Consider the following 25,946-nt stretch of genomic DNA (forward strand, 5'->3'; position numbering starts at 1 on the left):
CAGTTGTTTGAATTCTTGGTTTGGTGCAGTAAAAATTGTATATGTGTTTCTCAGCTATGGGCGTCTGTGCGAGATGGTGGACCATGTCTTCCCAGTCCTACTCCGAGATGACAGAGCAGACTTCCCCTGCTCTGCCACCTTTAGCCAATGCAACTACTGGAGCAAACAACTTCCTGATGGCACCAGCCTGGAAGAAGAAGACCCACAGCCCCTGGAGACAAGTTGAGAAAACCCCACTAAATCCAGCTTGTCTCCACATCACAGTCAGACACCACACTGTGGTCAGTGGTTTTGTGATTCATCGTGAATCCAGCATAGGAGTGAAGATATTGTATTTAATCAATTGATTTCAGAATGAAAAGCTCATCCAGGAACTGTGTGGGGAAACAGCTACGACACTATACATGATACATGCTCTGTGGCTCCTTAAAAGCTCAAAGACTTCAAATAACTAAGTAACTACGACTTCTGATCCAAAGTGGATGAATGTGTTTAAAGTATCCCACATACCCAAATCACTGTGTCATCATTGAACAGCAAGAACACACTATAATTCTTCAAGGTAGGAAGCCATATTTAATTTACTGGGGTGTTTAAGAGAGTAAAAAACAAATGACAGGGTACTTCAAACCTAGGGGTTTGTCATAAACAAGACTGTTGTGTCAGAAAAAAGAAAACAAAAACAATCCTTTCATTTCAACAGCTACTTGGGGAGTGAGTTTAATTGATTGCACTGCCTAAAGAGGGGTCAACACAGATTCAGAGACTCATAAATCACACATTTGCAAGTGTACTGACTCACAGACACACAAGTAAAATTTGCAAAGGCATTTCATATACAATGAGTAGCCCTGCAGAACATAATGTGAATGAAATGTCCCTCACTGAATGTGATTTAGCTCAATGACCGGTAACCATTTGCTCCTTCATCCCACACCACTCTTCATTTACGCTGGTGGATGGAAAAGCTGCCACACAGAACACATACTGTTTGCGAGAGGGTGAATATGATTTTTTTGGGGGGGAATGCACCAATATGGCTTATATGGGTTGGTATCAATATGACTTTATCCCTACTCATATCACCTGATACATTGTTTCAGATTGAATTTTTTACAAATTATACAACTATCTTCAAATACTATCTTCAGTTGCCTTAATCATTGAGAAAAATTCACTGAAAAGTAATGACTCATCTATGTAAATTACATAAATATGAAATCTGAAATCCTACTGTTCCACACAAGCGGCCCTTCCAGGTTGCCTACAGAACTAGCCTCCACAATTGATCATGAAAATATAAATTACATATACAATTAAGCTTTTCATCGCCCAAATCAGTCTATCGGTGCATCTCTCATTTTTTAAAATCTTATTTATTAAAGAAGTCTACCCTTCATATGCAAAATATTCACCATTTAGTAAGCAGAGACTCAGACATCTTGGTTTAAGTTTTACTAGATAGTGACAAAACCTATAGTTTGTGAGGAGGGCTGTAATAATATTTTCTGACCTCAAGTACAGAAACACCACATTACATTACAGTAAAACCATCCAGAACATGCAAAAACAACACGGATAGTGTATCTAGTCACCTTCTGTGTCAAACTACTTTGCAGGTCAGCTAAATGTATGTGATCAATTGACTGTGCTACTGTGAAAGATGTGGCTCTGGCACATTTTCTAATTAGTGTTCAGTGACTGTAATCAAGATAAATGCAACGCAATGCAATTAACTTCAGTCTATCTTCCTTCTGTCTGTTTTTATATGTGCAAATACATTAACTCCAGTGATATGCTAGAATGTAGTATTTAAATCACTCACAGTGTATGTTACTAATGCTCATCAATGCAATTATAAGCTCGAACAGGACTACGGTCATATATTTTCAGTTTTGTAATGTTGTTACTGCAAGGATCAGAATACTTTTCTGTACAGCACTAATCTATGCTATGTTCAGATGCTGTAAGGTTTTCTCTTCACAAGCACATCTTTTTTTTTGTTTTTTTGTTGTTGTTTGTATATATTATTTCCATTGGTTATCATATGTATATCTTTTATTAATCAAATAACATTTACTGCACTGAGATGGAAGCCTGTCTGTTAATTTGTACCTCATGTATAATTTTAAAAAATGGGGAAAACCACTGTAAATAATGAATAACTTTATTATTTTTGTGACCATATGAAGTGAACTTTTTAAAAGAAAAGCTAATCTGCTAATCTTTTGAGAACTAACATATTGACTAAAGTACTTTGTTGGTGGTGCTCATTCAAATGCACTTGAAAACAAATGTGACAGTTTCACATGTGACCACTAAAGCAATAGGTGAACATACAGTGTTTTATTTATGTGATGACAACTGTCAATCTAAAATAATTTCATTTCTTTTGGTGTCTTCACCAAAAGAAAGTTCAAATTACAGTAATTTTGAAAATACTGGTACTTTAGTTGCAGTATAAATGAGAGCATCGTCAAGCCACAAAAAACTTCCTCTTTTCATGTTAAACCAAATCAGTATATTTGAAAGCAGCTTAGACAACAGCTCCAAGAACAGTAAAAATGGTTGAATGGGAGGTAAAAAATTATTTGAGTAGTTTTGCCCTCTGACACACCTGAACAAACAGTAGTGTTATGGTATGTATGTATGGTCCTTTTAATAGGAACCAATTGATCCTCAAAACAATTCACTGTATTTTTGTTAGAATTGAACAATGATATTTGTACGTTAATATTAATGTGTCCTATATTGAAAAAAAATCAAAATCTCAGAATACTATTAACAAGCCTTTTGACTGATTGTGACTGAGTCTGTTATACTGTCATATACTGTATGTACATAGAATAGCAATATCTGATGCTGTACTGTAATTGACTTTGCCTAAAGGAGAGCTTATCAGGAATTAACATCTAATTTAATCTATAACTGTTGATGTCCATATGCCTTTCGGGAATTCAGTGTAATTTGTGTAGGAGGAAAAGAATAGGACGCATGCTGTTGTAATGTTAAAATGCATATTTACAGTACGTGGATGTAATGATCACTGTCTTGTCACCTCATCTTTGTAGGGAAGTACATTGCTTAAGAAAAAAGAATAGAATATATGGTGTCTGTATCTCATAATTACGAGAAAAATGTCCCATGATTATGAGATAAAACTGTTATCATGACAGTTTGAGGCTTTGATATCAGATGTCATTTAGTAATGCTGATGGTATTTCTATTAGTATGTCAATGGTATAAAGATCTACTAATTGTAAGATCTTATGTATGAGATATGGAAGTCAAAGATAACATAAGACAGCAATGCACTTCTCAAATGTTTGGAGTAAATCATCTTTTTGATGATTATCACTTAATTCTTTCTGTGAAAGATGTATTAAAACTCTTGACTAGTTATCCAGTCTGTCTGTGTGTTGACATGGATGTTATGTAAAATGTTTTTAGCACTAAGCAGCAGCCTAACCAGCAGTGTGCAGTGCCAGCCATTATTAATGTAGTTTGAATTAAGCTGTACAATGAACACATTTGTCAATAAACTCAAGGGTTAATGCTACTATGTGTTACATGGCCAATCCTGTCTTTCCTCCTTGTTTACTTGTTTGTTTGCTTTCTTTTTTTCTTCATTTATGTGGCGATGTTTATACCAGACCAGACAAATATGAAGTTCATCCACCAACAGACCAACAGTGCAACTGTTTTAGCAAACACAAATCAACCAAAGCACAGTAATATACTTTGCTCAACAAGAACAATTGGAAATTTCTTTGTTGTATTAATTCATTAATTACTGTTCCAATGTCCTTCCTTGTTCAGGATGATGAGGATGGAAAGGAAACATTAATCTTTCTTGTCTTTTCTTGTTTCAGGCATCTAAAAATCTAGCAGCTGTTTCATGTTTAAAAACAAATCCTCGTAAAATGAAGCTAGACCCCTTTCCTTCTATCTTGGCTGTCCCCTCACCACCTTAACCTCTCTGCTCCCACACTCCCACACTTCTTTCCTCTTTGCCCTTTTTAATCTCAAGTCTATTTCATGGTTTTTGTGACACCGTCTATAGTTATCAGTTTCTCTCTCCTCTTTTTTCCTTTCCTTTTTTCTGCCCAGTTGGGCACAGCAACACAAAAGCACAGCTGGGTCACTGTAAAAACAGGAAATCGTGTACGTCTTTTGTTCCTTTCTTCTTTCCCTCAAACTATTTCATCACATTCCTTCTTTTGCTATTCCTCCAGTTCAGCCCTGTGACTTGTAACCCCAAGTGGGGCTACACACACACACACACACACACACACACACACACACACACACACACACACACACTCACACACACACACACACACACACACACACACACACACACACACTCAGCTCATCCCTCATCCTCCCCTGTGTATATATGCTGGAGTGAAGGGAAGTTTGACTCTCTTTCAGGAGTCAAACTTTTTGAACTATTGAAGCAAAAATTGCTCGTTGTTGGTTCTTTTCTTGTCCAGTCATTTGTTTCAGGATCCCATCCCACCACTTATCCTAATGACTCAAACTTACACAAATCCTACCACCACATACAGTGAAGCAATAATTAACACAAAAATAATCAACAGTTCTTATTGTAATGCCCATCCTACATAATGCAATGCTGGGTGCTATTAACAATAAGTAACTTTAGCACATTAGGTCATGGATAAAAGTAAAATAAAAGAGACAACTTCTTCAATGCAACTTGATCCATGTTAATGACGGTCACAAAAAGGGCAACAGCACTCTGACAGTCTCCCTAATATGTCGAGATCATAGAATGACACATATTAAGCTCCTTTTTGACCAAAACTACCATGTATTTTGGAACCAGAGGAACTAATCTCAAGAACAAAACTTGGAACTTAAAGTTCCTGTTGTACAATCCTGTTTATGTTTCCACCATATCTGAGAAACCAGATAGATCAGGCAAATTAGACCCATGACAAATTAAAAAATGATTAAAACATGAGGAAACACCAACGCAGATTTGTCCCATTGTTCTTTGATTTATTGTTGCATGTTGTAATAACAAACAACAAGACTCCAGAAACCTCCACAAGAATAAATCTAATCTTTCATTAGCTCTAAATCATTAGCTACAACCAGCATATATTACAGAGCTCTGGATGAGTTAAAAAATAACCGATCGTTCACAAATCACACCTCACTGTTACGTTGTTCCAGATGTGAATGTGACGCTGCTCCTGATGTGAATGTGATTATTCACTACAAGACGAGCTAACACCGAACTACAGCAGGCACTGCAGAACTGCACAAGGTCAGTTTTATTTGTAACAGGTTTATTGGGATTTTGACGCTTTTACAATAATATTTTCCACTTTTTATTAATATGTAATAATAGTAAGTTCCACGTCGTAGCTTGTAACATAACATCTAACAGATAACTTACACCAAGACCATCTTACACCATCTCTGCAACCTCCCTCTTTGAAACAGATGTTTTGCATTTCCTCATTACATGATATAAGCTTTTCTTGATGTCAACATCAGGATTTATTCCACATGTTGGAGGTAACCTTAAGCTTATCTGGGATAACATTAACAGTTACAAACAGACCTTCAAGTCCCAACTTCTTTTTTAGCTAGCACCTGTAACTCCATGGACTTTCACATAAATAAGTCTTCTTGAAAAGTTTAAACATGTTCCTGGGGGTTTGTCCATGTTCTAAGCATGCTTTGTATCTACTACTGTATAGGACAGTTAAATTTCAATGCATTGTTATTTTTTAACAAGTTTAAAATGACAAATGCTAACAATTGACAATTGTTAGCATTGTACAACAGCATCCCATGAGCCATTAAAATCATGTCAGAGCCTCATGTGAACTGTAGTTGTTGAGTTCTTTATAAATTAAAAACATGTGTTAGTACTTTTGTGATGTTGACATTGGAGTGTAAAAATGTACTAACTAAAAAGTCCTTGTAGGGGCCAGAGTACATAGCTTTTGATTTGGGATTTCTTTAAAAACACACAAAAATTAAACTCATTTCAAATTTCAATTCTGATCAGCAAATCCTAAAATGACTTTTTGGACTTACTGCACTTACATTTCACACATATGGTTTCACATGTCAGTGCACACTCAAAAGTGTGCGAAAGGTTTAGCCATGAAAATTACTTAATGCAAGGTAGTATGTACCTCTAGCGTGAGGAAGCATTTCCTAAAGCAAGATATCAGAGTACCAAATAGTGTTCTTGGCAGCCTAAATCTGCTGAAACTAAAGGTAGGTATGTTCAATGTATTTTTCATTTGCTACTCAAATAATCTGGCATAAATCAGAGCCACCGTTGAATAAAAACCAAAACTGAGTGGCAGAATCACAATCAAGATGTGAATGAAATTATTTTCTTTCTGTGTAACATGGATGCAGCACATACATGTAAATGTCTATATATTTTTGTGTCTGTTTGTCTAGAAGATGTCTACTGAGCTCTACACTGTGAGTGGACCAGGTGGGAATAATGCAAGTCTTCAAGGCACCACAGTGGGGGGCAGCAAACCTTTACACCGCTTCATTAGGGGGCAACCCAAGATTATTGGAGTGAGACATACACACATGTATCACAGTATTTTCCAAGGTCACAGATTTAAGACCCACTATTGCCTCCATGGTCACAGAGTCAAAGAGATTATGCTAGAAGTTGTATTTGTTATTTTCTCTCAGATCATCGTGCTGGTCTTGGGCTCATCTTTCTTCATCCTTTCCGTCTCATTCAAAGGAGATTTCTCTTATCATCATATATGGACAATCATTCCACCTGGATTCCTCCTGGGAACACTGGTTGGTAGCACAACAACAGAATTACTCATCAGTATAAACAGCAAAATTACATTTTAGAACAGAAGTTATTAGCAAAACCAAGACACCACCGATAATAAATGTTCTTATAGGATTTGGTTGAAGGGTGATAGTGATTTCAACATTATTTGTATCACTTCAGTAGTTAAGCACCCGCAATAGGCTTTGTTTTTACAAAATGCAATGTGTTATACCACAACATTTGAGGGATACATAATAAAACACCTTTTTTCCTCCTCCTCCTCTTGAAGCACATCTTGTGTGGGATTCTATACATTCTGACAGAGCACAACCCAACCAAGAAAACAGTAAGCTACATTGTAATATTTTGAAGCAATAGTGGTAAGTTTTCCAAGACCTATCATTATAGAGGCCCTCATTAGGATTCTTAATTAAATCAGAGTATAAAGGAATAAATTCATTATTGACTGGAAAACAACAAGACTGAGGGTCTATAGCCATGCTAGCAGTTCTGTGAGGCTATACTATAAGCACAGTGGTGCTTTGAGCTAAAACCTAACATCAGGACGCTCACAATGACAATTCCAACATGTTCACCATCTTAGTTTAGCTGTTAGCATGCTAACATTGACTAATTTTTATGAATAAAAAGTAGCTAATGATATTCCCATCCAGCTGAGGATGGATGGAAATGTCATTAGTTTTGCAGCTATTTGGTCATAAAAACAATGCATTGCACAAATTACATGGTCATTTGCTGGGCTCTCCATCTTGTCCATATATTGTATGAACTTATACTATTAAGTTTTGTAAATTGCTCTTTGTCTTACAGTCTGTTTCTCCTTCATCATTCTCTGTTGATTTCTACATGTAGGTGACCATGTCCTTGGCTCTGAGTATTGTCACTGTGCTAGCAGCATTTTGGACTATACTGCACATCCTGCCCAGCTTTATGCACGGCCACTACTACAGGCACTATGACTACCTTGAAGACAATATGACAGACACTGAGGAAGCAGCATGGACATCATATTATGAGGTCATTATTATTTTGTATTATTAATTGTTACTTTTGTTGGTGGCCATATGTCATACTTTTGATCACAGATCAAAAGCAAGTTTTAGCTTTTAAACTTCTTAATTGGATACATTTTTAATTATATGATATCAAACTATATATACAAATAACATTTAGTATATATACTGTAAGCATACATGTTGGTATCAAATGAAAACTTCACCCTCAAATAGTCAGCTATTTGTGATACTTGAGGACTGACAAACATTACACAGTACATTTTAAATGTTTCATTTATTGTTGGATGATAGCACTAATTCAGCATATGAAAGCATAGTAAATGTAATGATAATGCACACATCTATCAGCACTGAACAGATCAACTTAATGTTACCCTAGTTAAAGTATTTACACTTGCTTCAGTTATTTTCTTTACTTTGTAAAACATACCATAAGAATTTAGATCACATCTCTATCTCAATTATTTATTAATTTGCTTAATTATTAAGACCCAAAGTGTTCAGTATCAATCAAGTACATGACAAAATAACAAAATAAATGATAATATGGATATCCCAATCACTATTTCATTTCATAATGACACTTTTAATTACGGTAATCTGATTTTTTTGTTGCTTTGACAGCCAATCACATAACTGGCTCTTCCTTGTTTGTCTTGATGAAAAGTGGCATTATGAAATAAAATGGTCCATTAGGAAAAATGACATAAAAGCATGTTCTGGGTCTGCCCCGGGGTCTCCTACCAGTTGGGTGTGCCTGGACTACCTCCAGAGGGAGGCATCCAGGAGACATCTTAACCAGGTGCCCAAACCACCTCAGCTGGCTCCTTTTGATGTGAAGGAGCAGAGGCTCTACCCTGAGCTCCTCCATGAAAGAATGAGATCATGGATACAAGAGGCTGAAAATTTTGCCTGTTATTAACATGATTATTTATTTTATAATGTTTAGTTTAGTTTATTTAATATCAAACACACTGGGCCTACATACTGTATGTTATGGCCAAAAAATTATAATCATCTAAATAAATGCATTTCAGTTTGGCCCATGGGCTGATAGTAAGTGTACACAAAATTTCATGGAATTCGTTTGTGTGTTTTCTATATGTTTGTCATGTGTTTTTGAGATATGTGTGTATGTGTGTTTTTCCAGGACATGGGAGTAACTATGGAAGCCATCTTCGTGTTCTACAGTTTTGTTAGTGTAATTATTTTCATTGTAATGTCAATTCTGGCTGGGGCTGCCCTGCGTTCCACTAAGAGCCAGGTAAAAGGACAGAAAAACCTCTTCCACACACTACAGAAAGTGCTGAGAGCCGAGCAAGTCCCACATTAAAAAATGTGAAATCTTTATCAGAATATTGCTGTTCTTCAAATGGACTGTGACTTATTGCATAACAGTAGGAGTCAAAAAGAGAAATTCACAGAAATGTTTGCTTAGTTTCAACAAAGTTGCAACATGACTTTGGACTTTTAATTAAGTAATTCAATCATTAAAGTTCTCTTCTTTCTCTTCTCTTTAGGCCATTATAGTGATGTCTACTACACGGACTGAAACACCAGCTGAATAATGACCACAAGAAGAAGGGTTGAAGTGTGATAAGCAGAGAAAAGAAATTCAAAGCTTACAAAGACAGCAAAGTATTTGTCTTTTAGGGCACAACAGGACTTCTAAATATAAATTCTTACTAGCATGTTGTAGTTATTGTATACATTTGCGATACTCAAAGATTGTAGGTATCTATGTATAATATGTATTGCCTCGTGGTGTTTCTGTGATCTGTTACCTCTTCCACCACTTTGTGTGCACTATACCTCCCTCTTTTGGACATTTGCAACCAAACTCAACAGGATGGTGGCATCAAGCTTTCTTCTTCACTACTACTAGATAATCTGCAGCATCTGGTGTTGACAGGAGAAATATCTGGATGAAGCACAGTCCTTCTCAGAACCAAGACAATTACAATCTACAGCTATGGTGGCAGCTCTGTGAGGGTGTAATTGGGCACAGCAGTGCTTCAAGCTAAATGCTAATGATGGTATGACAACATGCCCACAATGACAATGCTAACATGCTGATGTTTAGCATATTAAACACAAAGTACAGCTGAGGATGACGGGAATGTCTTTAGTCTTGAAGGTATATAGTCACAAACCAATGTACTATGACATATTTCATATTAATCCATCCAATAGTTGTCAGATCATTTCACTCAAAACTACAAATGTTAACCTCAAGGGATCCCTACCAAGGGATCACCACAGTAGGTAGAATAAAAAGATCATTTACTAATGCTTGATAGATCAGTTATAAGCTATTCACAAGAAAACCTTTTAGGTCGAGAGGCTGGCTAGTATTTATTAAATGCTTTGTCTTTTTTTGTTTTAGCTTTAATTCACTGGAAAGACCACTCAAGTGGACTGTTTGACCAGACTGCCTATATCCCCAATTTTTTTCAGTAATCCCAATTGTGTATTTGAGTAATAAAGTGACTTGAAATAAAAAAATTGCAATTGCCAGAAACTCATGATCCTTTGTTAGTTCTCACCACGTTTATACTATCTGAAGAGGTGAACTCAGAATAACGTGATCCTTTTCCACCTCCCTGTCCCTAACAGAAGACATTTGGCATAGACGAGACAGGACATGCACAGAATGTCATTGCTGCTCTTGACACTTTTTTTTTTACAAGCATCCTGATCTCACGGAAATACGTGAAATGACCACAACCTCTTAACACCACACATTACGTGGTGATGGCATGTTATGTGTTAAAATTACATGGCAGTACCACGGAAAAAATGCCAATGGTAAATCAAATAGGATACTTTGTCATGGCACACCGTTCATTGTATATAAGGATAAATATTTATATACAATCAATATGATAGGCACATGAATGCCCTGGTTCAACAATGGGCAGTGGGCGGTGGTTAGTGTTGTTTTCTAGTCTAGAAACAGTTTATTTTATTGTTATTTTTATTGTTATTTGGCTGAATTTATTTACAGTGCATTAGTTGCGATTGTTTTGTTCTCTAAAAACATTGTATTACTATAGGAATGCCAGAGCTTCAGCTGTGTCAAATAGATTGTTCCCTTTACGTTATTAAAAAGGCAATTACATTCCTCTCTTTTATCATTTTCCCCATAATAATAACAATTTAAAAAATGATGATGATGATGATAATGGTTGTGAAGACCACTCTCCCCTGCAATGATAGACAAATTTGTTAAATATGATATGATGACAATGCTCACCTGGCTTTTTGCTTAATTGTGAATTTGCATATAATTCACTTTGAAATTATTTGAAATTGCTTCCAACATCATCTGTGTTAAGCTGCCTCACAAGGTAAGATGGACGGTGATAGACAGATGGTTCATCTAATCAGCACAGTTTCCAAGGACAACTTCACAGATGGTTCTGTGTAACAAACTGTCTGGCACATCAGGTTATGAAAGGGTTATGAGAAAGAACAATTCTAGGTACTGCTGATTTTTTTTAATTTTTTTATTCAAACTGTCATAACATCAGTAAAAGGTCAATATTCCACATTTTCACTTTGAACACAGCATAACTTAACACAAACATGTATACATAAAAGCTCTATATGCTGCAATAGATTCAGTTTGTTTGCTGTAAACAAAATGTAGCTAGCTTTTCTTTCTTTATAATATCAAATATCTTGTTCAAATTATTTAAAAGGGTTATCATGAAAATCTGAAAACTGGGTCTGAGATTATTCAGTTTTAAACAAAACTGGAGCCCATTGTATCTTATATAAACATTGTGCATTAGACAAAAAGACGATCTAAGTTTCTCTGTTACTGTCACAAAATGAGCAGCCATAATTCATCTCTAATTTGAATGTCCTCAGGAAATACTGACATGCATAAAGGAAGGAATGAAAATGGTGTTAAATTATGTTTTTATCACTTGATTATAATATTTCCATTAATTATACTTAATGAAAACAAAGAGTTTGACTTCCTACACATGGTCTAAATAAGCAATATAACCCCTGTAACTGTACATATATAACACTATAACACTTCACATTATCAGTGACATTTTGATAGCATAAATAACAACTTCACAAATGTCACAGTTGACACTCTGTCATCTTTGCTGTATTTGAAACATATGGAAAGTTATGGATTTCTGCTTTAAACTACAGGTGCACAAATTTGTGAGCATCAGTTGCCCATGAAATTATAATATAGCATAAGGACTGTCGGCCGAATGAAAACCCATGGTTAATTACAATGTAGTGCCTACTGAATACACTCTCTGTAGTCTACTGAATGGAATGGAGTCAAAATTTAGATCTAGCAAAGATTTAGCAACCAACATTGAGTCAAACGTAAATGTAAGAAAAAACTGTTTTACAACCAAAACAGGAAGTGAAATGCACACACAGCTGAGTTATGTTATTTTTTTAGTAGTCGTACTGTTGACAGCCACATAGAATAAATGAGAACATATCTGATCCATCCTATAACTATCTGTCCTATTACACCTCATTCATCATTTCTGTGCATCATCAGACACGCTGAAGGGACTTTTGGTGTTTCTGGTCATAAAATTTTAAAAATTCTGTTGGTCAAAAACTGGCATTATAGCCAGTGATTCATAATGCCTCATTCGTATATGGCAAACTTGTTAGCCAACAGTTCCCAAATCCACATCCAGCAGATAAGGAGCAACATTAGCACTCATTTGAAGTCATGTTTCTACCATAAGTAACAGTTAAATATTTATTCTCTTTTTAGCTCTGTCTTAAGTCTCCACTGTCTCCTGAAGGAAATATCTGGCTCTTTAGCTGTTAAATTTTCAACTATTTAGCTTTGTCGTCTCTTTAGTGCTGGGCAGGTAACATATAGTTCTGTTTTATACATATATATATTCTGCCTTTTTCCTTTTTCCTCTATCTTTCTTATCAGGGCTAACTCCTGCTGTTGGCCTCTGGAGAAAGTAGACAGCCATGAATTCTGAAATTAAGTTCAGAACTTTATCTCAAAAATTCATTCCATATTTTTGAAAAGTATGGAAGTATATATGTTTTTTTATCTTGAGTTATGGTAAACAAACCAGTAGAAGCTGAGTGATATAGTCCTTCAATGATTGGACAATAAATTTAATTTTTGTGGCCTCTCTGCATTGTCTTAATTTCAAGAGGCAGGGTGCTTTTGAAAGTCATTCCCAGGGGCACAGCGCTCATGAACACGCATGTGCTCTGTGACACGGTACTGGCGTGAAAAGGTCATAGGGCAGCGGGGGCAGGGGAAGGGCCGTACGCCAAGGTGGCTTCGCACATGTCTATTCAGAGAGCCTCGCTGGCTGAAGGAACGGTCGCATAGAGAGCACTGGAAAGGGTGGTGAACAGGAGTTGACAGATGAGCTGATATATTTGTTGGCATGCTGGCTGAAAGGGTAGAAGGTATGCAGACAGACAAGGTAGATGACATGGAGGCTTGCACAGAGTCTGACACACTAGGAGTTGTGCAGACTGTCAAGGTACTTGTTTTTTCACCCTCTCTAGCGCTGGATACCTCCTCTATATCCAAAGAGCCAGCTTTATGTATAACCTCAGCCCCTGGCCTGCTTTGATCCTTACCAACAGCTTTTCTTTCTTTAATATTTATCTCTCTTACCCCAAATTTTGTCTTAGCCTCATCAAAGCTGTCAGTCTCAAATTGAACTCCAATTTCTCCCTTGCCAACCCCTGCTACAAATGTTGTTTCACTCTGTTGCTCTCTATCATTATTCCCAACCTCAGTCCCATTTGTGTCCTGTTTACCAACCCCTTTCTCTCCTTCGCCAGGTCTGTGTTTGTAGGACACTAGCAACTCTGCAGGTTTGTTGCTAATGTCCAGCAGTAGAACCTGGTCTGTAGTCCCTGTGGCAAAGTGCTTCCTCTGACGACTGTGACCTGGACTGGCAAAGGTCCCAGCCTCATCCTCATCACTGGATTGGTCTGAATGATCACAATTTAAATGGACAGGGTGGCCGGGGTTGGAGTGGTTGTGATCAGAGTCTCTGTGTGTGAAATATGTGTCCTCCTGAGACAGGCAGTGATAATGAAGATGTCCATGATATGACTGCCCCGCAACACTGTATGTAGGGTCAGACATGTTGCTGTCCACAGGCTTTGTAAAAGCTATGTGTGGCTCTGCGATCTCAGTGTCTGAAATCTTTTCCAGTTCCCGGGAAGTGTGGCAATCTGAGGCATTATCCCAACTTGATTCTGGTGAGGCAGAAGCAGGCAGACACACATCAGCACTGTGTCTTTTGTCTGTCATAGCTGTGTCGCTGTAGTCTGAGTCCTTTTCATGCTGCCAAGAGGCAGTGTCTTTGGTAATTTTCTCAGCTCTATGTGAGTTTGGATACCAATCCGTCTTAGGTCCATAGAGGTTGTGGCTGTCCTGTCCATCTATTTCATCTGTACACCAGCTAGAGTAACTGTGTTCCTTTTTCGCTTCTCCCTTGGGAGAGAGATCCTCAAAGAGAGAGTCACTTCCTGTGTCCGAGTCGTCTACAGGAAGTGTAACTAAAGTTCTCGGATCTTGAGAGTGAATGGACTGCTCCTTTGCTGCAGTCGCCAATGAGGCATCATGGCTATAAGTACATTCCAATCGCTGGTGTTTGGAGGGGAAATCATCACAACTAAGTAGCACTGAGTCATCCCTATGACGCTTTTTGTTATTATCACTCTGAAATGAATCACAACGGACATGGTGATCATTATGATCTGTAACGTGGGATAATCCATCGCCCATATGTTCATCATTCTGTGTTATAAAATGATCTGTATTGCTGCTGCTGTAATCCTGTTTTAGCACATCAGATTGAACTGTACTGGATTTGCATAAATCCTGTATTGTACATTGATCTGAACTAACCTTGTAATCCCAACTCTGTGTTGCAAAGTGGTCTTTATTCTTTGTGTAATCCTGATTCTGTGCCCCATAACGATTTTTGTGTTTAGTGGTAATACCTTCAACAATGCTGTCATTGTCTGTGCTTGTTGATCGTGAGACAGGGGCCCTGCTGCAGGAGCTTGCTGAGGCCTGGTATCCTGGATAAGGCGGCATTGTAGACACCTCTGCCAGCTGGAGCATAGCTGCTCTACTGCTGTGACAGATGACAGGCACTGCCCCGCAGCACAGAGAGGATGGTGATGAGGACAAGGAAGCGCACTGTGAGGGAGAACCACTGTCCTTTTGGGATGTACAGACAGGAAGGAAGGAGGTTGAGAGAAGACGAAGGGGAGAGTGGTGGTTTTTAGTTTTATTTTCCTCTTTTCTGTTAGTTTGCTCCTCCTCTGCTTTATGTCTCACTGTCAAACACAGTTGCTGCGTCTGCTCCCCACGGCTCCTCTCTTCCTCCTGCACCTCATCAGTGCAAGGTAAATACAAGTTCCTCCTTTCCTCCATAAGCTCCTCTTCTTTGCTCTTCTGCCAAGTTTGTAGTTCTAAAGTGCCAGCTGAGTGAAACTGATCCTTTTGCCCCTCTTTATCCACTCTAGACACATCTTGCACTTCACTGCTGCAGGGCATATGTTGAACCAAATCCTGAGGTATCAAATTAGTTACTTGTATGCAATTAACTGTATTAGCTGTGCTTTCAGATATTCTACAACAGACACTTGCATTGCTTAAAGTGCTTGCATTGTTTCCACTACTGCAGTTTGCACAATTTATGTTGCCACTTCTACATGTAGATCTTCCCTCCTTCTCAGCTCCAGTGGAAGCTTTTGGTTTAGCTGTATCATTCACCTCAGTCTGCTGCCAAGCCTCCAGAGCCTCCTGCAGTTCATCCATCTGCAGGTGGCGGGCAGCACTGAGCAGATTGGAATACTTTTGCTGGCTACAGGGGTATGGCAAAACCCCTGTGTAAATGTAGTCCAAAAGAAGTTCCAGTACAGAGTCGGACAGACATGGGGCCTGCAGTTCCACCAGGGCACCAGTAGAGGACAAGATGGATGCCCACACTGGACTTGAAGCTGCCAGGACACACCTGGGGAAGCAAAGAGCAGAAGCTGCTATATATACAGTATATGATACTCATAAAAACATTAACATGTAAGAACATGATCATTATCATGTAAGACATCACAACTTCTGATATTTTCAAAATGAAACCATAAAAACAGGAATTAACATAAAAACGGGTAGTGGGGGGATATTCAGTGTAGGGACAGTAGGTTAACAAACAAACACACACGCACACACACACACACACACACACACACACACACACACACACACAAATACCTATACATGGTTGGTCACACACATATGCCTATTTGGTTCCCCAGTAACTATATTACAACAATTTCATGTGACTATGTAAATCAAAAGTAAGTAAAAAATAAAATTACATTTATTCACATATACATGATACATGTACCTAAATATAAAATGGAATAAAATAACTTTTAAAAACTAGTTTATAGCTGCAGCACACACACTTGATATGTTTGTGTGCAAATGATAAAACCAGTTAAAATTGCTCACCTGTGCGCAGGGTAGAGCTGACCTGGACTCTGTCTCTGTCTGACCACACAGTCACAGAACTGAGCTTGTTCTCTCTGGAGGCTCAGACTTGCCAACATTGAGGTTGCATGGCCGCTAACTTCCTTGGCACAGAATGCCACCTGCAGAGTACAGAGCTCAGTGACTAGTAGTAATATCTGCTCGAATGACAAAATTAAACATAGGAATGACACTGAAAAAAAGCTCAAATAAAATCTATTTTAAACATATGTTGTTTCAGTGTTAAGACTTTCATTATGGGCAAACAGATTTGGGCGCTTCCTGTGATGGCTTTACAGTCTATATCATGGGTTCCCACTCAAAGCTTTAAGAGATTTTTAGACTTTGCAGGGCAATGTACTGTATGTAACTATTGGTTTAATATTTATTTCCTTATTTATGTCAACTGAGTATGGCCTACACCTTGCTTCACATTCTTTCAATTACATATAAGAGTGCACAACCAGACCTCTATTTTATACTACTAAAGTTTAAATTATGTAGACACATTCTTAACTTGCCAACCAATCTTTTATAAAAACTTTCTAGCACATCAACTAGAAAAATAAATGCATTCCATCAACATGCCTTTTTGTCAATAAATGTTTACAATCAGCTAATATGAACAAAGTCAATAATGAGCAAACTGTTACTTATTATTTTAACTTAGTGAAAGTAAAGTTATAGTATCCATATAGTCCTTACAGGAGTACTACTTGAACATATACTATATCTATGTATACTATATACATATACTATAACATATACTGTATTTATCAGGTAGTAGTGAGTACTCTCTTACCTCCATGTTATAATGTGAGAAGAGAAATAAATTCCTATTATCCTGTAAAGTTCCCTGTGTGAGCTGTCCTAACAGGTCTTGCTTGCAGTTATATGGAGGAAAGAGCCTTCATGGAGGATATATATTCCCAGGCTACTATCTACGCACACTGTCTCATTCGGAAAACAATCACACGCTTTTCATATTGGAAGCTTGGTGTGACGCGGAAGGACAGGTGCTTATAGGGAGTGCTGGCGTCTAACGTCAAAATCTCCATGGCCTGTTATGGAGGGGAACTGAGACCAGCCCACAGTGTACCAAGATCACAAGACCACAGAACTGTAGCAAATAGAGCCAACATTTCTATTCACATCAAAAGCAGATAGTATCATGGAAATCAGTTTTTTAATAACAAAATTATGCTGTGAATACCAAGTTCTCCTCATGAAAGAGATGAGTGCAAAAAAGAGCATTTCATTCATACCTATAATAAAATAACTTCCTTTTATGTCTTCGCCAGCAGGGAGGTCAGAGGTCATGATCAGATACAAAAGAGTTGCAGAGATGCTGTGTCTTACTCAATGACATTTTAGGCGAAAAGAACATTTGCATTTACAGAGCTTGAACTGTGGAGATTAAGTGACCTATGAAATCCATTTTAATCTTTTCCAGATTCTGTTTTATTTTTTCCCCAAATTCTGTGTTTTCCGTTTTAATTTTCCTGAATTCTGTGTTTTACAATTTAAGCACATTTTGTCATAAGAAAAAGGGCCTAATCATGTGGTGGATGAATAAAAATGTAACAATTCAATAAGTATTCAAAATTTAATCATACATTGAATTAAATTAATTTGTATATCATTGAATTTGTAATGATGCAACACAACATTGCACTATTTTTTAAATGTGTTAATGTGTAAAGTGCCTCAATACACAGTACACTCAGACATTAGCATGAAGAAGTAAAACAGACATGGCCTGAAGTAATCCTTCACATTTTTGTGAGTGATAAATTCAGAACAGGATTAGAATTTATCTATGCTTTAAATATAACTTCATATTTTTTCTAGAGCAACAACAGTAATGTTTACACTAGCAAAGTCACTATATAAACTCAATGGTATCTCACTGGAAACAAATCTAAAATGTTGATAAAATAAATAATATTCCTGACATCAAAATACTGAGTGAAGTTTAGAAAGAATGAATCAGTATCATCCCCTCCTGTCCTCTGTCCTCCTCTGCTGGTAGAGGGAGGAGGGGCTGGTTCGAGGCTGGTTTGGGGCTGGTTTGGGAGGAGGGACCGCCATCTCAGCCAGTAGCTAAATTTAAAAGAATTTGCCACATTTTAAGATTTGTGGCAAACTAAGCTAAACTATTACAGAAAGCTTTTGTGTTAGCTTGTACGTAACAATTTGCTTCAGTCAAAGCAGTTAAAAACATTGCCTTTCTATATGTTTATGTTTGTTGAACAGATGTTTTGATAAAGTACTCTTATTGAGTCTTTACTTACAAAGCTTTTATTGCACTTTCAGTAACAAGTATAGTTGTCATCGATTCGATCATCGATTCGATGACAACTTCATCCTTCACTTCATCTGGTTCTATGGAGCCCCTCTGGGATCAGCTGAGGAAAAAAAGATTCATGTGTAAATCTGTACTCTTGGTTTGGAAAACGATTTCAGATTATGATGGATTATAATCTGTGCCCTCAAATTAAGAATCCAAATTACAAGTCTTCCTCAATTAATATTGTAACGCAGCATAGTTTTTTCTGTTCTGTTCATTCTGATTTTTATAAATTGCATCCACATTTTGGCAAATTCCATGATATTCTGCCTTTTATAGTTGATTCCATTTTTATTTCAAATTCCACAATTCCATCTGTGTTTTCCACAACACAGAAATTATGGGGCCCTAGACATCTCCTGAACCTACAGTTGACATACTGTAGCAGTGTATGACTGTCAAACTGGATCTGTCATCATAGCATTAATTGGCTTAACTTGTCAGTTTAGTTAGTTATAGTCACACAAAATCCCCCCTAGATGCACTGAAGAAGTGTTCTGCACCAAACCATTTCTATCTGCTTTAATTCTACAAAGGGAAGCTTCTCCAGTGTCAGGACTGTGTGCCGCCCCCCAGCTGACGCTTTGTTGACAACCCCATACTAAGACATTTCTCCACCCTTCCACACCATGTGCTTGTCACGCCTCTTAATCTCTACAGCTTTCTAATGTTACTCGAGTACAGTCACACCTCTTGCTGTTCACAGGGCAGTAGGACATTTTCCCTGGCAACCGTGCAATGGAAATACTACTGCAACACACAACATTACATCGTGTACCATTTAAAAAAAGTCTAGGCACTTACTAAAAGTTATCATTTTCATGCTAAAAAAAAGTATAAACTATGTATATCAAAATATGTACATCATATGTATATAAAATATGTATATTACAAAACATATACTGTACATAGCAAATGTTATATTCAGTTGTGATATTTAGGACCAGAGTAGAACTGATTAGTATCAGAATTTTGCTTATTACTGTCTATAATTGTAATATAATTGTGATTTAAACATTTGTGTGTATGTGGAACCAAGGTGCCAGAAACAATGCTGAGTAAAATAATTAAACAAATTCACTGACAAATAATCAAATTAAATTAAAAAATTCAGTTGCACTCAATTATAACGTCAGCACCGCACACATATGGACACAGAGTCTTCGAGTGTTTCCATTCACTGGGTGCCTGGTGACATAGCTCACGTACACACCCACACACGCACAAACACACAGCTGCATCTTTTGGAAACACATCACGTCCTGGTACTGTATTCATAAAATGTCTAATGGCTAAGGGCAACTCCAAACTGGCCAATTTACAATCATTTCTACTTTATGACTCATACTTTCTTGTTAAAAGGGGACAGTAAGTCACAAAGCATTTTCATACTTAAATAGACCATACTTAAAAAGTCAGACAAAATGGCTAATGCTGAAAGTCTTGTAGGGCTCAAACTAAAAAGTGTTTCTTCGGATGTTTGTATTTCCTCTTGTACCCACTTTGCTAATTGCCATAAAATGCACTGACCATATTCATACCCCCAGAGGATGAACCCTTTCCATTTGAACACTTTGAGATTTCTACATCATCTTCAAGTCAAAGCGAACATCTTTGGATAGTCAAGGCCTCCAGAGAAAAATACTGGTGTTTCTGGTGATGTCTCAAATATCTTATCGGCATATTACCATGAAATTTAGCCCTTTTTATATTGGACACCTCATGAGTTAATTGGTCTACCCTCAGGCTAAAATGTTATATTTGTAAGCACTTTCATGCTCTTGAGAGAACAAGACTTTCAGATTCTAATGATACCAGGGCATTTCCTCCAGCAGTACCTTAAGGTCAAACCTTTAGGCCCCAATAGCAGAATCATATGTATGATGTTCAGTCTGTCAACACATACTGGTGATGTAATAAACACTGTTGGCACACTGGGCAGCTCACAGAACTAGTTTTAGACTTCATTCTCAGTGGGGGTTTGACCACAAAACTTACAAGCATACATCTTTTAGTCCTATACAGCTTTTGTCTGAACAGGTCAATGCTGCACTTCAGCCTTGCTTCATGACCCTCCTTGTGATCTAGCTCAAATGTGGGTCACATGCGGCAGCTCGGTTTTTATGAACAAGCATTTCTTGCAGTGATCAGAGAAGTGCATTTTCACAATCTGAATTAAAACCTGGCAGACTTTCCTGAAAAAAAATGTCAATCATGTAAAACTTTCTCATTTATGGTTTAACAGCAAACTCAATTAATAGCTATTCGTACTTGCTGTGTTTACTCGTTCATATTCTAATTTGCCTCTTGGACCATTCAGGTCTGCCACTAATGATTTGCTTTTGTCATTATAGTCATTGTATATGCATCCATAAATAAGCAGTAGCTTATAGATTTAAAAGCCAGCAAGGCTGATATTACCAAACTGTCATTTGTAGTTATATTTACTATTTTTATTATTGGAGCAACTGATGCCAGAATTCTCTGGCTGGCACACACACCAAATATCAAAACGACTGCAGTGCAGCAGGCAGCTGCATGCAGGTCAAACTGACATGCCCAGTTACACAAGCCAGAAACACACACACAGACACACGGTGGATTCAAGTGGATTCAACATGATCTCTCTGTCAGCAGAAGCCCTGCAAGAACACACTATATAGACATGTAACTTATTTTGTACAATTGCATCTCATTCATTTCTTTATGGCTTTCTTTGTTTCCAAAGGACCAAAGTGGTGGACTTACAGACATTGCCATCCTTACAGCCATATTGCTAGTGTGACTAAAAAACAAGGAAACCAACTGCTGTAAATGTTTCTCTAATCATTGCCTTTACATACATACACACACTCGTAAAGAGAGATTAAAATTAAATTCCAAGAGCTTTTACTTGATAGATTTCAATTGCTTTTCTGACTTCAAGACCTCAGTGAATCATCATCATGTCCCGTGCTCCAAAGTCACGGGTCTGATTTCCACAGCTAAAAATGTACAGTGCACATCAGATAGAAAAGATGAACTCAGTAGGATGCTGTAACATCCTATTGGGTAGATACATTTCACACCATACCCCGCTGACTACATACCATCCCTGCTTCTGCAATGCATACAATACAAGGTTCCAGCTGTTTACGTCTTGTCCCAGTTCCATTTCCACGCATGTAACATCTCGCTCTCTCTTTTACTCACACATCCAGAACATTGTAATCGTGATATTTAGAGGCTGCTATTCTTAGCTTTTGGCATCACACTGTACACGCTCATTGCTACATTGACACCCCCTGTCTACACACACACAAACACACACACACACACACACACACACACACACACACACACACACACACACACACACACACTGAGTAGCAGCAGAACAGTGGGTTAGCCTAAGGACTGCTGCCAACAGAAGTGCCATGGAGCAAAGTGATATGAATTACAGTGGAGAGTATTTCAGTGACAGAGCGTCTTGTTGGCCTTGGGATTATAATACAAACTTCCCTGGTTCAGTTCCAGCTTTGTTCCATCTCACTGGCACAATGATGCCAGCTATGAGTGAGGGTAGTGAGGGTACAGCAGCAGAAACCCTTTAGAACACAAATCCCTTGTGTATCATGGGTATTTTACAGTAGTGTACATTATGCAGTAGTGTGGTCCAAATGTCTCAGGCAAGGTAGGGGGGCTACTTTGACAAGTAGGCTACTGACCAGAATATAAATATGCATACTCTCATACTCACACACACACACAAAACAGACAAAAGTTCATCTGATTAAGCTTTTACTCTGACACATTCCCAATAAAAGCTTTAAATATCTAAAAGTAGACAGTGTGCAGGAGTTTCTTATTTTCAAAATATATCTCTAAAAGTATGTGGACACCCAGAAATTAAACCCATAAATGATTGTTGAACATCTTATCCACCACTGTGACAGCCTTCTCATTTTTGAGAAGGCTTTAAACAATATTTTAGAACCTGGCTGCAGGGATTTGTTCCCATTTACCTACAAGAGCATTAGTGAGGTCCAACACTGAGGATACTGTAAATGTTTATTAAGGGAGACTGTGTGGCTGAAAGCTTGACTTAATGCCCGTTTTAGCAACTGTGGTGCAGCTGAACCTGCAAATTAAAAAAGGTGTCTACATTTTCTTAGAGATTTAGTGCATATAACAGAAAACAGGAGAAGTGAGACTTTTCCTATCATATATGTGCTCTATTCCCAGATCCTTCCACACAGGGTTGGAGTAGTAGTGGTAGTAGCAGCAGTAGCAGTACTCAACACAAATTTAGGGCCTATCATGATCATGATGTGAGAGAGTCAGAAAACAGATCTCTAGACCAATCACATACCTTGCTCTCATCATCAAGCAGGTAACCATTAGATCCATCCAAATTCTCCTCAACTGTTGTGATTTTATCACACCCTGCTGCCTCACTGTCACATGGCTGACTAAAGACACAATATCCTGTTTGTGTCAGACCTCTTGATGATGACATGAGAGTTTGATCCAACACAATTCTTTTACAATTAACTCCATCTGCCTGCTGCTCCTCCCACGTGCAACTGCTGCTATTATCAGTCTGCCTTCCTCTGGGTTTCACGCACGGTTGTGTTTTAGCAGCAGGAGTAGGAGGAACAATTACTTCATTGTCCTCATAATCACACTGAGTCACATCACAAACACTTGAGTCACATTTGTGGTTTGTCTTTCCTCTTGACGCCAAGGTTAGAACCCCTCTCTGGATCGTCAGGTGCTGTGAGGCCAGCAGATGGTGTTTATGCTTGTCAGGTTTCCAGAACCTCCTTTTTTGGGTGAATCTGTGGCTGCGTCTGATGGGTGTCGTACCCCACACCAAGTTTTCTTTTGTAGACTCTCTGCCACACTGGGGCAGCTGGTCAGCACTGACGCTGTTTAATTTACGAGAAAAAGATGTGGTTTTGGCTGGCTTTTTACTGACCAGTTCAGGCAGATTTCTGTAAAAAGCACAAGAATCTTGCCAGTTAGATCGTGAACTGAATTCACTCAATGTCAAGGTGCTGTATGAGGAGGCAGGTGATCCTGAAGCATCAGCTACTTTTACAATGGGGGTGGACTGAGAGGAAGGGATTAAGTCAAGAGACTGAATAATCACACTGGATCATGGCTGTAGTAGCTGTTCTGTTCTTGACTGTCTTATGGAATTAAACTGTCACAACTATTTCTGCTGATGCATTTAGTTCCCATTTGTCTGGTGTTAAAGGTGGGCCTTTAGCCTTTAGTTTGGATTTTATGACTGAACTAACACCAGGGTGCAAGCTGTTTATTTCTCTGGCGTTTTCACATCACAAATGATGAACAATAGCATTTAAACACAAGTCTTGCGGGTAAAACATGAGACTCATGTAGCTGCTATATCCCTTTAGTGTGGGCAGCTGCTCTGCAGGTGCGCTTCATTTGACTGTAACTGTGGTAACTTGGCAGAGATGAGCCTCCTGAATTTGCACCCAAAGTCCTGTCAAAACTTTAATTTTGACAGGACAGCCTCCATAATTCTTGACTGGGAAAGAGGCAGAAAAAAGCACAATAACTTCAGTTTTAAACACCTTATTAACACATTATCTAATGATATAGCTATTCTGGATGGCATTACCCTGGCCTCCAGCACCACCGTAAGGAATCTGGGAGTTATCTTTGCGGTCCTTCACAGTCCTGTTAGCATCCTTCCCTGGCTGTTGCTGTTGTCGTTATGATTGTTGTTATTTTGCCTCTTTCTTTCTCTCTCTCAACCCAACTGGTCAAAGCAGATGGCCGCCCACCAAGAGCTGGGTTCTGTTTGAGCTTTCTACCCGTTAAAGGGGAGTTTTTCCTTACTGCTGTCGCCAAGTGCTGCTCATGGGGGAATTGTTGGGTCTCTGTAAATTAAAGAGTACGGTCTTGACCTGCTCTATGTGAAAAGTGCCTTGAGATGACTTTTGTTGTGATTTGGCGCTATACAAATAAAAATTGATTGATTGATTGATTGATTGATAGTTCTGTAATTTTCCAGTATTTTCTCAACAACAATATTTATATTCAACAGACTATAGCATGGTTGTTCCTATTAAATTTACTGGCAAGACATATGTAATTATAGAGAGAATAGAGACAGTATCTTTATTTTCCTTAAATTGTGCTTAAATGCATTCTAATCAATTATTTTTATAAATTAGAAAGTCTTTGCTTCTGCTGTAAGGACACAGCAGGTCAGCTGAACACGAAGAAGTATGAAATGTGTTGGGTAATCATACAATTCAATGTATGCATAGAATAAAGTTTCCAATATTAAACTGATAAGTGACAATTTATATCTACTTGGGTTTGAAATGAGTTTTTCTTTCCTCTGGAAATCAATAACTGCTTATGAACTCAAAACAACTAAATAAATTTAACTGCCTCAGTTGAATTTCCAAAGCTTTGTTTTGACTTTTCGAGACTGAAATGTAACAGCAGAATTGTTTCAAGATGTCTATAAAATACTCTACTTTGAATGATAATTTGAGTTTGATAATTTTTTTTCCAGAAAAGAAGTTAAATTATCTTGTTAAAATCCATAAAATTACATCTACTCCTTCTCCCTCATTAAAAATTTCAGAATCTATAAATATGCAAATATATTTAATCTCAAAAGTTTAACTGCTGGACACAAGATGTCTCCTACTTCACTTTAAAGTCTAATTTCAGTGTTTGTGCACTGGAGGCTTCAGGTTTTCACATCACACTTGTGTTAAGTGAATATTGGCTCATAGGCCCACCCCTTAAAATCAGATTTTCAATGAGCACAGAGAAACTTTCCACTTTGAAAACAACGTTCTAGTGTCAAACTCTGCACATACTACGCATACACCCTCCTAACTTCTGTCTCCCAATGTAGTGGGAGGGAGAGGAGAGAGGATGTGGAACAGGCCGCTGGAAGAGGAACAAATGCCGCTGGAGGAGGAGCAAATGCCGCTGGAGGAGGAACAAATGCCGCTGGAGGAGGAGCAGATGCCATTGAACAACTGTAAAGTCTCTGACAAAGTCAAGCCTCACAAAGGAATAGAGATGGGTGGAATGGACTTAAAATAGGTAACATAGTGCCGTCAGGTGTTAAAGTGCCGTCAAAAATGCTGTCTTTTTATAATGTACATTATCACTTTTCACTTGTTGTTTACTTTCGTATTTTACTAATTTATCTTACTGTTATTGTTTTTTCTAATA

The 25,946-nt window shown here is 37.9% G+C and overlaps 3 protein-coding genes across 11 annotated transcripts in view; 2 read left to right on the forward strand and 1 right to left on the reverse strand.

The window, feature by feature from the left end:
• The window catches only part of lpin1a (lipin 1a), a 29,671-nt gene extending 26,112 nt beyond the window's left edge, over positions 1–3,559 (forward strand). For all 5 annotated transcript variants that reach the window (XM_067592778.1, XM_067592787.1, XM_067592795.1 and 2 more), the window contains one exon: positions 55–3,559. In XM_067592778.1, the coding sequence (XP_067448879.1) occupies positions 55–226 (172 nt within the window). In that variant the 3' untranslated portion in view covers positions 227–3,559. The remainder of the gene's footprint in view (positions 1–54) is intronic.
• A 1,613-nt stretch (positions 3,560–5,172) lies between these two features.
• On the forward strand, positions 5,173–12,436 carry si:ch1073-291c23.2 (uncharacterized protein LOC799862 homolog). Of its 4 annotated transcripts, none has more exons than XM_067592872.1 (7): positions 5,173–5,299; positions 6,460–6,496; positions 6,764–6,825; positions 7,095–7,151; positions 7,679–7,843; positions 8,993–9,106; positions 9,363–12,436. In XM_067592872.1, exons 2-7 carry the CDS (start codon positions 6,463–6,465, stop codon positions 9,408–9,410), a joined length of 480 nt encoding a protein of 159 aa, XP_067448973.1. In that variant the 5' UTR covers positions 5,173–5,299; positions 6,460–6,462; the 3' UTR covers positions 9,411–12,436. The 4 variants fall into 4 exon arrangements, with proteins under 4 accessions (XP_067448973.1, XP_067448981.1, XP_067448963.1 ...); XM_067592880.1 differs by having other exon boundaries at positions 6,463–6,496; XM_067592862.1 differs by having other exon boundaries at positions 5,178–5,299; positions 6,463–6,585; positions 6,709–6,825.
• Positions 12,437–12,946: 510 nt separating this feature from the next.
• LOC137184803 (uncharacterized) lies at positions 12,947–21,939 on the reverse strand. Of its 2 annotated transcripts, none has more exons than XM_067592829.1 (3): positions 21,818–21,939; positions 16,361–16,500; positions 12,947–15,860 (listed from the first exon to the last, which is right to left on the reverse strand). In XM_067592829.1, the coding sequence occupies exons 1-3, from the start codon at positions 21,890–21,892 to the stop codon at positions 13,013–13,015; spliced, it is 3,063 nt and encodes a 1,020-aa protein (XP_067448930.1). In that variant the 5' UTR covers positions 21,893–21,939; the 3' UTR covers positions 12,947–13,012. The 2 variants fall into 2 exon arrangements, with proteins under 2 accessions (XP_067448930.1, XP_067448940.1); XM_067592839.1 differs by lacking the exon at positions 21,818–21,939 and adding an exon at positions 17,181–17,340.
• Between the last annotated feature and the right edge of the window lie 4,007 nt (positions 21,940–25,946).

This window comes from Thunnus thynnus, chromosome 1, assembly GCF_963924715.1.
Source record: "Thunnus thynnus chromosome 1, fThuThy2.1, whole genome shotgun sequence".
Classification (NCBI taxonomy): Eukaryota; Metazoa; Chordata; class Actinopteri; order Scombriformes; family Scombridae; genus Thunnus; species Thunnus thynnus.